General features: G+C 38.8%; 1 protein-coding gene across 4 annotated transcripts in view; it reads right to left on the reverse strand.

Annotated features, from left to right (window-relative positions):
* Positions 1–1005: 1005 nt before the first annotated feature.
* The window catches only part of rasgrp4 (RAS guanyl releasing protein 4), a 28038-nt gene continuing 13606 nt past the window's right edge, over positions 1006–15437 (reverse strand). For 2 of the 4 annotated variants that reach the window (XM_041808400.1, XM_041808419.1), the window contains exons 3-17: positions 15258–15369; positions 15018–15080; positions 14797–14928; positions 14545–14686; positions 12743–12916; positions 12498–12614; positions 10951–11226; positions 10777–10857; positions 10391–10495; positions 10158–10267; positions 9889–10039; positions 9769–9805; positions 6741–6872; positions 6433–6635; positions 1006–2850 (exon numbers count right to left, since the gene is read on the reverse strand). In XM_041808400.1, the coding sequence (XP_041664334.1) occupies positions 2740–2850; positions 6433–6635; positions 6741–6872; positions 9769–9805; positions 9889–10039; positions 10158–10267; positions 10391–10495; positions 10777–10857; positions 10951–11226; positions 12498–12614; positions 12743–12916; positions 14545–14686; positions 14797–14928; positions 15018–15080; positions 15258–15369 (1946 nt within the window). In that variant the 3' untranslated portion in view covers positions 1006–2739. Of the gene's footprint in view, positions 2851–6432; positions 6636–6740; positions 6873–9768; positions 9806–9888; positions 10040–10157; positions 10268–10390; positions 10496–10776; positions 10858–10950; positions 11227–12497; positions 12615–12742; positions 12917–14544; positions 14687–14796; positions 14929–15017; positions 15081–15257; positions 15370–15437 lie in introns of those variants that run through there. The other 2 variants (XM_041808424.1, XM_041808410.1) reach the window with 2 other exon arrangements.

Here is a 15437-nt window from a genome sequence, read left to right on the forward strand (position 1 = left end):
AAAAATAATTTGAGATCAGTGGTTCTCAATTGGTCTAGCCTCAGGACCCTAGACCCCTAGACGAGCAATTACAACTCAACCCTAGAAATCTTTAACAAAAATGTACCTTGGAAAAAAAAAATCTGATATAAGGACAGGATAAAACTGTTTCAAAGGGCATGATTACAGAAGCCCTGGGAGGATGACTTTAAATACATTTTATTTTACTCTTTCCTGTTGTAACAAGGAACTTTGTTTCTTTTAAGGTGTCTCAAGGAATTAAGACATTATCATAGGAAAACCAGCTTTGGTATTCCCAGGAAAGAAACTAAATTTACTTGACACTGAATAAATGCTGAAAATGAAATACAGGTGCATCTAAAAAAAGAATATGAAAAGTTGGATTTTGTCTTGTGATTCAATTCAAGAAGGGAAACTTTCATATATTCTAGAATCATCTCATACAAAGTTTAATATTTTAAGACTTTTTGTTTTAATCTTCATATTGGCCTATGGCTCACAAAAATCCACTAGCTCAAAATATTAGAATATATCACAACACAGTCCAAAAAGGATGTATAATACAAAGATGTTGACCTGAAAAAATATGCTCATTTATAAATCAGTAATTGGTTGGAGCTCCTTTTGCACAAACCACCGCATCTATGGGACAGGCATGGAGCCAATCAGTCGGTGGTCCTGCTGGGGTGTTATGAAGCCCAGGTTGCTCTGATAGCAGCTTTCAGCTCATCTGTATTGTTGAGTCTGGTGTCTCTTGGTCTTCCTCTTGACATTTCCCCAGAGATTCTCTATGGGGTTCAGGTCAGGCAGGTTGGATGGCAAATCAAACACAGTAATATGGCCAGCAAACCGATTCTGGTAGTTTTGGCGTCACTGTGGGCTGGTGCCAAGTCCTGCTTGAAAAGGAAATCGGTATCTCCATAAAGCTTCTCAGCAGAGGGAAGCATGAAAGTCTAAAATCTCCTGGTAGACAGCTGACAGCGTTGAATTGATAAAGCACAGTGGACCACAGCAGCAGATGACATGGCACCTCAAGCTATCACTGACTGTGGAAACTAAAACCACTGGACATCTAGCACCTTGGATTCTGTGCCTCTCAGGTCTTCCAGACTCTGGGACCTTGATTTCTAAATCCAATACAAAATTTACATTCATCTGAAAACAGGACTTTGGACCACTGAGCAACTGTCCAGTTCTTTTTCACCTCAGCCCAGACTCTTACGATGTCTGTGGTTCAGGAGTGGCTCAAAACCAAGAACACAACACTTGTAGCCCATTTCCTGGACCTGTTGTGTGTGGTGGCTCTTGATCCACTGACTCAGGCCTCAGTCCAGTCCTTCGGAAGCTCCTCTAGGCTCCTGAATCTCCTTTGTTAGACAGTCCTCTGAAGGCTGAGCTCATCCCTGTTGATTGTGCACCTTTTCTTATCACACTTTTCCCATCCAATTAACTTCCCATCAATATGCTTTGATACAGCTTCTGAGAACAGCCTGCCCTTTCAGCAATGACCTTCTGTGGCTTACCCTCCTTGTGAATGGTGTCATTGATCATCTTCTGGACAACTGTCAAGTCAGCAGCCTACTCCATGATTGTGGTTGTGTGTCCTGAACCAGAGTGAGAGAATGAAGGCTCAGGAAACGTTTGAAAACTGGACTTTTCCCACAATATTCTAATACATTGAGATCCTGGTTTTTAGATTTTTGTGAGCTCTAAGCTGTAATCAGCAAGATTAAAACATAAAAAAATCTTGAAATATTTAACTTTACATGAGATGAATCAAGAATTTATAGAAGTTAAACTTTTTAAAGTAAGGAAAAAACAAACTATAAGATGATATTCTCTTTTTTTGGGATACAAATGTATATGGATCTATGTTAGCTTAGGCCTTTTGCACCATTTCAGCTTTTTGCAATTTTTCAAAATTCAGGCACAACTTTTTGTCCCACTTTTGGGTCCTGACCCAACAGCTGAAAACCACTGGTTTAGAGCGTAGTTCCAGTGTGGTCTTGCTGATCTTTAAAAATACTTAGAGCGATTTAAATTATGCTACAGCAGAAAATGATTTCCTCTGCTATTTGTAGTTGCTGATGATTTTGCTACAAGTTTTTCAACATACATACATTGAGATCTAAGAACTTTCATTTTATGACGATTAAGGAAAACGTTCATGTGTCAAGGTAGTAAATCAATTGCCAATCCAGTTGATTCCCAGTTGTCATAAGGATAAGGCACCAGTAAATGGCAAAAAATGTCATCCTATGGCCTCATATCACTGCCTTCTAAAATTTCTTTGAAATTCATGAGCAGAGTTGTCATAGCTGCCAAGGTCAAATTGAACCTTTAACATTTGTTGAGGTTAGTGTTATTTCTCTACCCTGCAAATAGACAATATATAGAGGACCAGAACAGGAATATCTGTTGTCATTAAGGACAGTATGGCTTGAAGTTAAGTAGAGTCTTAGCACCAGAGAAATGAGACTCCTGTTTTACGAACACAGTAACGTTTTCAAAGGTTACATCAAGGAAGAATGTGTGTTGGAAGGGTAGAGAGACAATGAGCAAAACTAATTAGACAGACAAAGAAAAATAGTTTTATAACCATGATTGAAATATAAGGCAGTCTGTGTATGATGCTGGTAGTCTTTCTGAATGGCAATAAATCTCATTAGTTCAACACCAGCTCATGGCGGTGATGATGTTTTGTCCATCAGGAGAAATAAATGTTCAATAATGGTTTCTTCAGTCTGGCTCCCTGCTCTTGTCTTTGTAAAAATGAAGCTCCTCCATCTTCTCCTGCAGGAAGGAAACGGGCATGGAGCAACCTCGAGCTCTCTGTGGCAAAGTGTTGACCTGAAAGACACAAAATGGGACAAATTTATCGTGAAGATTTTTTATTTTGTTAAAGCCCCCTTTCAGTTTGTCCCAAGCTTAAGAAAGGCTTGGGGTTTTCTCAGTTCACACTGGGGGTAGTGTAGGGGTTTTTCCAATAGGAAATTTCCTGGGAATCTCATGCTTCAAGGAGCCTCAACATCACACTATGTGTGCATCATTATCTCTTATAGATGTAAAATTACTTTCATTGATTAAGATTTGTTTTCTAAATAAAAATAAGGGCCCAAGAGTAAATAAAAGTTGAATCAAAATAATTTTTGATTAACCAAAAAAGTCCCTAGAGAGGACTCTGGGCCCAGCAGCAAGGTTCAAGTCCCTAAATAAGGCCAAATGTGTTTATATCAAACAAATTACAGTTAGGTAGTTTACAAAAGACATATTGAAACAATTAATTGGTGGATTGTAATGTGGTGAAATGGAAGGCAATAACAAGTAGCATTTTTGCATCATAGTTGGCTTGTGGTTATCATGCTACTTGGCCTAGACATGCTAAAATATTTAAGTATGGTGGTGTTGTCCTGTGCAAATAAAAGTCATGTTTTCAGAGCAAAAAACAAACAAAAAACCCTACTACTGCCATTTCTTAGTCACATGAAGCACTCACTGAATCAAGTAAGAAGGTAGCTTTCACTTGACTTTGTTTGACATTTGTGTCCAGGCAGCCTTAGTAAGCACTAAAAATATTCGTAGAAACAACTACTTCTTTCATCGATGTTTTTTTTTAATAATGGCTAACAAAGAAATTGACAAATAAAAGCCACTAAAACAAAAGAAAAGCAAAACATTTGTTTCATTATTTGAAGTCCAAGTAAATTTGGGTAGCTACAGCTAACTCAAATTTCAAAGAAACATACGTTTTAACGATGGAAGACGGAAGTCTCGCATAAGAACGTGTGTAGATCTGAAATCTCGCGATAGCACATGGGCTGTTGAAGTACGACGAAAGATGAAGACACTTTGGGTTTGAAAGGGGAGCGGTCAAACTCAGTGGTTATTAAACTCACTGAAGGAAGAGGTAGGAATACTTTTATAAGAAATTCGGGATAACAATGAGAGCCTGCTACTAGCAAGACACACTAATTGTAAACACTTTAAACGTAGCCTAAAAATGCGTCAACGGTTTGCTTTGCGTCTGTCATTGCGGCAGTCTCCATTCAAACTCCTGGATGTAGGCTACTTCAGATTGATACTGTCAGGAGGAACTTACAACTTAAAAAGTAAGACGGCAAACATTTTTGTAAAAAGTTTGTGGTTTAGACTGTTGAATGTCTTACCTTTTGACTTCGGTTAACGTACGTTACTCTGTTGCTAGAGTACTATAGTAAAAGCCAACTGATTATAATAAGCTACTTATTTTAAAACCATGGCAAAAAAACATAAAAGCCCTTGACCCCCAGTATTGGGTAATTACTTGTTTTCAGATATCAAAAATTGGTTGCCAACAACACCTCAACATTTAGATAATGAGGATTCATTCATTAAGAATTTAAAGTTAGAAAAAGGAGAGAGTATCATCGTCTTTCCCATCACTGAGTAAGAATTTTGTCCCACTCTCCTATACAGAATTTTTTAGTTCACCTACACTGGAAGGTTTTCATGCATGAGTGGTCTGTTTAAGGTCGTGCCACAGCATCTTAATCTAGTTGACTTTGACTAGGCCTCTTCGAAATCATTTTTTAAACCATTCAGAGGTAGACTTGCTGGTGTGTTTTGGATCATTGTCCTGCTGCATAACCAAAGTGTGCTTGAGCTTGAGGTTTCAAACTGATGGCCGGACATTGTGGGATTTTCTTGTCGAAAGCAGAATTCATAGTTTCCATCAATTGCAGCAAGCAGTCCATGTCCTGAAGCAGCAGAGCAGTCCCAGACCATCACACTGCCACCACCATGTGTTGACTATTGGTAGGATGTTCTTTTAATGAAATGCTGTTAGTTTTTCTCAAGATGTAACAGCGGTGGTTTGCGGGGGTCGCGCCCCCCCCCACTCAATTGTTGAAAAACGCGCGCTAAAGTGCCCTCTTGGGAGGCAAAACACATTGAACTTTCCTCTTGGGTGGAAAAACACACTAAACTGCCCCCTTGGCTGGTTAAAACATGATAAACTGCCCGCTTGGGTGGTAAAAAGGCGTGTTTAAGTACCCTCCTCATTGGTGAAACACACTAAACTGCCCTCTTGGGTGAAAAAAATCCACTTAATTGCCCTCTTGGCTGGTTAAAACATGTTAAACTGCCCTCTTTGGTGGTAAAAACGGGTGCTTAAGTGCCCTCCCGGTTGGCAAAACACTACTGTTGCAATGACTTTTATGTTGGGTCCTTTTTTGAACTATATTGAGCCAGAACTATATCTCCCAGAACGAGTTGGGATTATCTGATGCTAATATGGTGTTAAAATGCACTAGAATACAGGAAATGGCATCTACTTAATTAAAAATTTTCTTTTTTAATTTCTTTCTTTTCTTTTCTTTTCCCCTCTTCCCCCAGACCCCTAGGGGTTTATTTATTTATTTCTTTGTGTTCTTCACAGTCAAAGGTTGAATCTTGTTCTTGTTGATGCTGATCCTAACTACAAACTAACTTGAGTAGTCTGTCTAGTTAAGTCTGTTTTAAGGCTATATAATGTGCCATTTGTATAACATATAAACATGTCTAAAGTGCCCTTGAAAACACGCCAAACCTAGTGCCCTCTTCAATGGCGAGAACGCGCTGTATGTGCCCTTTTTTTCTTTTCACCCCTGCCCTTGAAAAAGTCTGTGCACGCCACTGTGTAACAGGATGCACACCCCCAAAAACGTTCTACTGTTGCCTCATTTGTCCACAGAATATTTTCCCGAGAATTTGGGGTATCAGCAAGTTTTTTTGTGAGATGAGCCTTCGTGTTCTTTTTGGTCAGCTGGGGTTTTGACCTTGAAACTCTCCCATTGATGCCATTTTTGCCTAGTCTCTCTCTCATTGTTGAATCATGAATACTGACCCTAACTGAGTCAAGTGAGACCTGTAGGTCTTGAGATGTTGTTTGGGCTTCTTTTGTGACCTCCTGGATCAGTAGTCAGGCCTGGACATGGCTAGTGAAATAGAACTCAGCTTTCCAAAACAAAGTGGTTAATCACATTTAATTTATGGTTTAACAAGGGGGGGCATTTACATTTTCACATAGGGCCATGTTGGTTTGGATAGCTTTTAAATCAACATTTAAAAACTGCATTTTGTATATACTTAGGTTATCTTGTGCAGTTTTGTCACATTAAAATTTGTTTGATGATCTGATACATTTAAGTGGGATGAATTTAATAAAAGAACATTTTGACAATGTTATAGCCTCCTTTTAACTTATGTAGCAGCATCTAAAAGTGTATATCCCAGAAAAACATCTTTTAAATATGTTAACTTGTCACTATTCCCCATATTGAGACACTCATGGGTTTTAGACTGACATCATGGTCCTATTTCAGCTGCTCATGACATGAGCATTTTTGACTTAAAATAAAACAAAATGCCAGAAATGGATAGGAAGCTGTCATCCTGCATGACTGCCTATCTCACCCTTCTCTCTGGGGATGCATGGACAAGAGAGTTGTGATGGTTTCCTCTCTGGTCCCTTTTCTCCGGCGTCCACACTCCAGGGTCTGTCTGAGTAGAGCGGTCTGACAGCGTTGAATCACTGGTGTTATTTGTCCAAACAGAGGATCCCTTGTTGTGGTCTGTCTCGTTGCTTTGGGGGAAAACGAAGGTCTCCTCTTCTGAACCTGTCACAGAATATTAGACATCCGTGTAACAAGGTTAAAGGTTATGTCATTTGTAGGGAATATAGGGTGAGTATTCAGTATATAATGGAGAGTGAACAAACGTACCCCAGGTGTTACCCTTGGTTCGTGAGTCGAGGCCAGGAGTACATGGACAAGACCCCGTTGTGTTTTTGTGTTTCTTTGAGCACTCCATTCCCACCAGGTCTCTACAGTGTCTGTGACAGTTTATCCCACACTCTGAGAGAGGAAATGTCGAGACTTAAACAGAATATATTTGAAGAATCAGTTTGAAAGTTCAGTGGATTCTTTGCATTGAGCATCGTGCATTATAATACCTCAATATGGCAAGTGCCATCAGCAATGTTTTTTAGAGCCTTATACAATGAAAGCTGGAAGACTTTAACTTTGACAGGAGAGGACGTAAGTAAGATGTTTTTAATAGGTAAAGCTTTGGGCAATATATCAAGTTTTTAAGACTTACTGATGTAGTATTTTCAAATTATATAGGAAAAAATTGCTTTATCAATTTAATTTTTATTTCTAAAAGGGGTGTTATTATTTTATTATTGTTTTTTATTCTTAAAATCAAATGATAGTGATACCAAGTTGGTACTACAGCAACCAAAATAGAAGTCCCAGACGTCCAATCTTGAATTATGAAATGTTTGATCTGAAATAGTGGGAAAATGTCTGCACTCTGATTGATTGCACAAATTCATTCGCAACTGCAGATGTTATTATATAATTTTTTCCTTCCTAGTACCGATTACAATACCAAGGTGTTGGGTATCAGCCGGTATTGGAACAATTTTGCTTTTGGATAATGTGATTGTAGTTATCTTTATGTGTGGTTCTGCTGGCTGAATCATAAGATGATTTGCAGAATATGTTCACCATATTAAAGAACTGATGTTATAAATGGCGGTTATCAATAAATCTGAGGAAATCAGATAATTCATTTTAGAAAAAAGGATATTCCAAGGAGCAGGAAAGTTTTGACATTTGGGAATAGGACATTAGAATACACAACAGACTAAAATTATTTGGAAGTTAGATTTTTTTTTAAGTTTTTGTTTTATTGTTGTGTCATACACGCAATCATATGCCCAGCCCACATGGGCTTAGATGACACCAAGCATTTAAACAAACCAGGATCACAAGCACAGTAGTTCTTTTTTGGTCATAGACCACAAAAGGAGAATATAAACAAACTAAAGATTAATCAGTTAGTAAAATAAATATTTTCGTCTTCTTCTCCAGACTTTTAAGACAAATTTAGCAAGTTCAAACACATCATAATGAAAAAGTCAGTCCAGTTTTTGCTCATCAGGCAACGAGAGAATTTCAGGGTTTTGACAAGCCATTTCATGAAGCAATACTTCTCCTAGGTCTTCATAGTTCATACAGTGCAAAAGAAAATGTATTTTAAGGTAATATTTTTGACTTTATTGATCTTTATTGCCAGAGGAAGAATACCATATCTTAACTGTGCAACCAAGGATCTTTGACTTCTGGTTAATTGAGATGTAAGTTTTGGTTCAGGGAGAACATTTTCATGCCATTTTTCCTCAAACTTAATCAAGAGTTTCTCTTTCAGTGAATAAACATAACAGCATAAATCATTACTGTAGATTTACGACATATCCGCCTCCCTGAAAATAAAATATATGTCATTAGTCCATGGAGAATTATTTGCTTTACTCCGTAAGAATCTTGGGATTTCCTCTTGAAGAGTTTATGACTAATGAAGCTAGAAGTAAACCTTTAGCTGGTTAAGCTAGCAGAGCCCCTGGGTCTGTTTTTAACAAGAAAAAACATTTATTACCTCCGCCAAGGAGGTTATGTGATCGGGTGGGTTTGTTCATTTGTTAGTTAGTTTTTTAGTTTGTTTGTTAGCAAAATAACTCAAAAAGTTGTGGATGGATGTTGATGGAATTTTCAGGAAATGTCAGAACTGGCATAAGGAAGAACTGATTAGATTTTGGGAGTGATCACCGTCTGGATCCAGGATTTTTTTAAAGGATTCTGTACATTTGGGAGATTGGGCTAATGGCAAAGGTCTGTGCTCTCCGAGTGCTTTTCTAGTTAAGACTAGGAATCCGCCTCTTATTTTCAACTGTATGATGCCTTTGTTAATACTATTCTGATTATGCTGCTGGTGTATGGGGATTTAAACCAAGCACAGCTTCAGATTCTATACAAACAGACTTGTTTGTTGTTTTCTGGGTATTCATAAATTTGCTCCTATCCTGGCTACTGAGGGTGACATGTGTTGTATTCCTGTTTCAACAGGAGCAAAAGTGACATGATTAGACAATGGAATCTTTTATTAATGTGTCCAATATTAGTATCAATAAGAAAGCTTTTCTTTAGAGTACAGAATTCTTCATCAGCTGCAGAGTTTCATACTGTTTTTGTTGAAGCTGAGTTATAATTTCATAGTAATTGCTAATATGAACTGAAGTCTATGATAATGGAAAATTAAAATCAATTGTTTGTCCAGTGAGGTCAGCTGAGGTGACAGTCATAGAGCAGGAGAAAGTTAGTAGAACAAACATGACAGCACCAGGGGAAGGACATCAGGAGTGCAAGCAGGGCACGAATTAGACGGACATGACACATGAGGTTTTTCAAGAGGCACTGCATGAAAATAAAATAGTGCGGAAATATGACAAACATGAGGGCAAGACTAATGCTAAATCAGGTACACAGTTGAAAAAATTGTATATGGCAATATATGGTATCGCAATACTCTGTGTATTGCAATATGTTTAAAATCTCAATAATATCGAATTGTGACCCAAGTATTGTGATAATATCGTATCTTGAGGCCACTTGTGATTCCCACCCCTAGTAAATGCTTGTGTCTTGTAAGCCTGTTTGGACTGAGTATATTATTTATTCATGACACAATGATAAAATTAAATCAATCTATCAACCCATCTACAGTATAAAAAAAGATACCTTACTTTACCTTACTATGCAGTTTAAACGATATCAAGATATGATTTTTGGTCTATATTGCCCAGTCCTTAAAGGACTTAACTTTTTAACCTTTGTAACCTCATATGAGTCATGATCTTGTTGTGATGGATCCAATGACTCTGATGTAATTCATGGATTATGAAATTACCTTTACAGTGGTAGCCTTGTTTGATGACTCCCCATAGCTACAAGAGGGCAGATATGAAACATGATGTGAGGGTTTAAGTTACATAGAAAAAAATAAAAATGGGAATCAATGGATACTCACAAAGCCTCCACAGATATAACAAAACGTTGGGCGTTTATATGTGGTTTCATGAAATTTGTGCACGTCATTGAAGTTGTAGCCCAGCTTAGCACACACAGACATTCCCCTCATGAAGTAAGAGGTGATTTCTTCACGGCTGATCTGTCCCTCCCTGAGAGGAACATTTTCCAAAGTGCAACAAAATAGTGAGTAAGTCAGTTAAGGTTGTTTTCAGACTCATGCTGCTTCATCTTTTCTGTTTTGCAGTCTCTGTGTTTCAGCTTCCTCACCTGTCAGTTTCATGAGTGCAGAAGGAGAAGGGGAAGTTGGCTGCTATTTTCTCAAAGTCCTCAAGAGAGATATAGCCATCCTGGTTCTGGTCGTAGTTTTTCATGATGGACTGCAGGGGGCAACAGAGCAATCAGAAAGTCAGTCTTCAAGGATCAGTCGGTTAGTTCTGCTTTGGCATGTGAAGTAATGAGGAAGTGAAAGACGGGAGGCTGTTGCAGAGTCACATACTCACATCCACCATCTGTTTGACGTGTTTAGATATGGTGTCAGGGTCGAGCCTGGGTGTGACCCCTGAACCCCACTCTGCCACCACGGGCGGTTTAACTGGTGCTACAGGCTGTGGACCGACAGTTGCAGAGATGACACTCAACAGACTTTACATGTGAGAAACAAGAAAAAAACAGTGCACACCCACCACATAACACGCTTCACTAACGTTTAACACTTTGATGTGGTTAGGTTTGGTGTATTTGAGCTCTAAGTGTGCTTTTGTTTTGAATATTTCACACCCAGAGAGAGTACATAAATGTCCCTCCTCTTCAGAAAAGAGGCTAAAACGTGAGCCTGATGTCGTTAGATAAAGCTCAACTTCAAAGAGGATGGTATAGCTTTACTGACCTGGATTTTGGGGTTCTTGGGTTCCTTTGTGTATGAAAGTTCATATATCTCATCCTCAGTGTAGTATAAATCTAGAGAGAGCTGAAGCATTAAAAAGAACATCATTTAAGATATTCTTAGTTGATTCCTCTTTATCTGAAAGCCTATATATCAGCTCCTAGCAGTGTGTTGTACCGTGAGCAGATGCAGAAGGTCTTTGTTGGCCTCGAAAGGTGGTGTGATGCTATGAATGGCCAGTAGATCGTTGATGTTACTGTACAGGTGCTGCAGCTTGCTTAGGTTAATCTTGTCCTCGTCTATGTAGTCAGGCAGCGCCTCATTCAGTGAGATTAAATCCTTCAGATGGACGCCCAGAATGGGAACTTTGAAGCCGCTGCACTCGTTGTAAACTCGCCGATAGTTGCTGTAGTTACTGCGAGATGAGAGCAGCTCTGTCATCTCACTCAGGGCCTCAAAAAAAGATAAAGGTCAAAGAGTACTGATAAATGAGCCTGTTTTATGCCTCTTTAGCTAGGTTTTAGTTTGAAAAATATACTAACACTTCATATTTGAATGACCCAAGAAGAAAGTTTAGTCCAAAATATACACAATTCTGTCAGTGCATAATGCACATTAACAAATAACATAATCTTGTTCTTAATTTAAGCAAGTATGCAAAAAACTTTTGTCAAACCTATCAAAAGAAAAGTTATATCAGACAATTTTCATTTAAGAAAAGGAAATAGAAGGCTCTGTCACCCCAAAAGAAACTAGGAAGTAAAATACCTCTTTTTTTTATAAAGATTATATTTTGAGCTTTTTGCCTTGATTTGATGGAAAAGCTTAAGAGAGGCAGGAAATATGGGGTGTGGGTGGAGGGAGCTAAAGTGGAACCCACATGTCAACTTTTAAAGAAGTTTTGAATTTGCCACCAGACTCAAAAAGCATCATTACTGTCTTTTGTAGCCCAAAGTAAATTGGTTTGTGGAGCTTGCATGCATCGCTTATGCACTCTTATGATTTTTTAGTTAAGTCTAGAGCCAGAATGCCTTTAAATTTAATCAAATTTGGGTGCATTTTGATTCTCTGGGATAGTAGAAGTAATAAAAAACTAAAATATGAGGCACTATTTACCCAGTGGTTATGTCCATTGACCCTATATGCCTAGGCTGTTGACCTCAAAGCAAACAGCTGGGTCAAATCCAGGCCCCTATCCTGCATGTCTTCCCCACTTTATATACCTCTGTCCAATCTAAATAAAGGCAGAAGCCCCCTAATAAGTCTTAATAAAACTAATAATGTGTAAAAACAAGTGTTTATGGAAGATATGGAAGCATAACACTGAAGCAAAAAATGTCAGTGTTTAAAGATAAGGAAGGGAAGTTTTGCCATTACGGTGCTGTAGTAAAGTAGGCATTTGAATGAATTTTTTGCCTTTATTTGGGAGATAGGATAATGGAGAGAGGTGGAAACGGGAATGAGAGAGCAGGGAATGACATGCAGTGTAGGAAACACTAGCCTGACTTGAAAGTTCATGTAAGTTTATTTCCTGTCAAGTTACCCCTGCAAAAATATAAGTAGAGTCAAGAGTCATATAAGTAAAGTCTCAGTGTCACTGCAAAATAGAGCATAAAAACACAGCAACTTCAAATCCAAATATTGGTTGAAGTTGCAGGCATTTAATCACAGCAATAGCAAAATCTTTAGAAGTCCTGGAGAGAATGAGAAATCCATCAAAATACCTTAGTTACGTCTGGAGGCAGCAGGTTAGATGTGTCTTTGAGGCGGGAGATGGAGCTGTGACAGAGGCCTCCCGTCACTGCCATTAGAGTGTTGAAGTTTTGCAGAGCTCGAAGTTTCTAAAGAGGGAAAAAAAGAATAAATGACCGACAAGGGGGAAACAGGAGGTAAAGTCTTGTAACCTGTAAATACTAAACTGAGACAAAAGAGATGTAGCAAACATCCGTCCGAGTCTTCGTCTGTGTACCTGAGCCACATGAATGAACTTGGTGAAGACCTGTGCTCTCTGCTGGGCTGTGTGTCTGCTGAGGATCATCAACTGGACCCACTGGGAAACTCCGTTACACATCATGACCGACCGCTCCAGAGCAGGGTTGTCCCTCACTGAGCCTCGCACCACATAGCTGCGGTAGTCCAAGAACTAGCAGGTATCAGGCAGGAAATAACTTGAGTTCAGCACTTTTTTATTCAGGTGCTCATGCAAGGTAGAAGCCTATCTTGAACTGCAAGAAGTCATTTTCATCTCACAAACAGGATAAAGTATAGGACAGGAATTTTTTACACTAAAAAAAATCTAATCCTGGCAAGGCTGTTTACCCAATTTCAAATAAAGACATTAACCATTATGCTTTTCATAAGCCACATTTGCCTGATAAATCTCGATGAACATCTTATTTCACGATATTACATAAGGCCTGAGCTGCTTCTTGTAAGTTTATAAAAAGCTCACTATTTAGAAATTTTGCACATCTTGGTATAGAGTGTCTGCTGACCCATAAAATGTGAAATAAGCAATAGAATCCTTTGTTCAAGTTCCACCTATGTCTGAAAACATTAAATCTGATGGTCTATTTGGAATCAGTGCTCCTTACGACATCTTGATGAGTCATTTCAAAACTACTTGCCTTCACCTGGTATCCCCACCCATAGATCACTAACCACAGCCATGGAGGCACACACCTGGGCTTTGTGCTCATGCTCAAGGCAGTGCCTTCCAAAGAAGAGCAGGGCAAGGTGTGAAGTATTGAATTTACATTTAAAACAATCCCACATCAAAACCACGCATTGTGAGATAGGCTGAAGTTAATTTATATAGGATAAAATAAATCCTCTGTTTCTTGATCCATGTTAAATTTTGACCAAAGCATAGCACAGTCATTTGAATTAGTAGACCACAGGAGACAGTTCACTGATGGAAGAGAGATACGTAACTTGTGTGACATCAGCTAACAACAGACTGTACTGAGATGAACTGCTCTGTGATTTTATATTGTAGTGTTAGAGGGGCAGGGTCATTCCCCACGAGCCCACGAATTGGCCCTGCCCAAATTAATCCAAGCCAGGAAAGAGGTGAAAAACTTTCTAATGTTCTCAATCCAAAATTCAGTCACATGTAGATCTCAGAATTTTCTCATGTTAACAGCAACAATACTCCAACATATCTAGTGTGTTAAGACACAAATTTTGGATTTCATTTCATAGGGTCTTTAATTTAAGACTGCACAAAAATCCGAAATGAAACAGAAACAATTTTAAATGCGAAATAGTGAAATTTCAAAATGTGAGATTAATTTCGATTAACTACAGAAATTCTGAGATTAATCACAATTTAAAAAGTATCACTTGACAGCCCCAGTAATTAGTATTGACTTAGCCTAGCTTTATTTACTGTCAGGTTTATCTTTCTTCACATGTGGTAAATCTTAACCTATGAATAATTGTTATCACTTTTAGCTCCAAAATATCACTTTGACAAAATAGAAGTCAATACCCTTGTTAAAATTTAAGTTTTTGTAACATAGACAAAAGAAAACTCTTAAACTTATTTCCTTTGCCTTTAAATGTTTTCTGCATTGTGCCTTTCAATAAGCTGATCAGGTAATACAGTCATATGACATTTGTCTTCATACATTTGTAACTGCAGTCCATAATGAGAAATAACAGATGTTATAATATAGTTGTCTTACAAGCAGCAACCGATCTCAAATCATTCCTACAGGAGGCTCCCAAGTTTAAATAGCATTTATGGAGAAGTCTGTCTGAACTCACTGAAACGCTGCAGAAGTTCTTGAACTCCAGGTAACTGAGGTGCTCAGCCATCTCATCTGCCTCCATGTGGTCAAAAATTAAAGATACCTTCCTCTTCTTCACAGAGGGTGACGGTGCCTGGAATATGTTCACATCAGGGCTTCTAGGAAAAGGAACCAGTCAACAGGAGAAAACAGTCTATTCAAGGGCGACTCCATTTTAAGCATACTTGTTTTGTGCCCTGGTGTTGAATCAGGTCAAATCATAACTCACAGGCAGGAGGTGTCAATAAGCTGTGAGTGCGTTTCCTCCCCGTCTGCCCGTACCAGTGCCCACAGATCCCCCATGGTCTGCTCAAGGAGGGGGTCTGCTTCAAATACCGCCCGGAACTGGCTTATCCACTGCCTTGCCATGAAGCAGAAAATATGTTTACCACCTACAAATGGAGCAGGATAACCAGTTCTGTCACACATTGGCCTGCCGCCCATACTCACCTGATGAGGTGGCAGACCTGTGTCCGTCTGAGTCCTCTCTTGTCTGAAGGACAATCCTTGTAAGTGAAAAAGAGTTAAGGATGTAAACACACATTACACTGAAGACCAGAGTATACTTACAATGTCCTCTACAGCAACAGTATTCTACAAAGAAATGCCTGTTTTCTGATCTGATTAATGAACGTGAGCATGTGACTGTGCTGCTAGGACAGAGTACAACTGAAAGACTTTGAAGGATATATGGTGAGAAGTTTCTGGGCGAACATCTGAGATGGAACAACCCAGCTGTGCATCATCAGGGTCATTTGGACTAACTGGGACCCTCTTGGGCTGGAAAACTTCCCCTCTGAATCTGCAACCAAAACATTAAAAGGATTAGTGAGGTAAATATGAGCAGCAGCAACAACAACAGATTGAGAG

Source organism: Cheilinus undulatus, linkage group 2, assembly GCF_018320785.1.
Source record: "Cheilinus undulatus linkage group 2, ASM1832078v1, whole genome shotgun sequence".
Classification (NCBI taxonomy): Eukaryota; Metazoa; Chordata; class Actinopteri; order Labriformes; family Labridae; genus Cheilinus; species Cheilinus undulatus.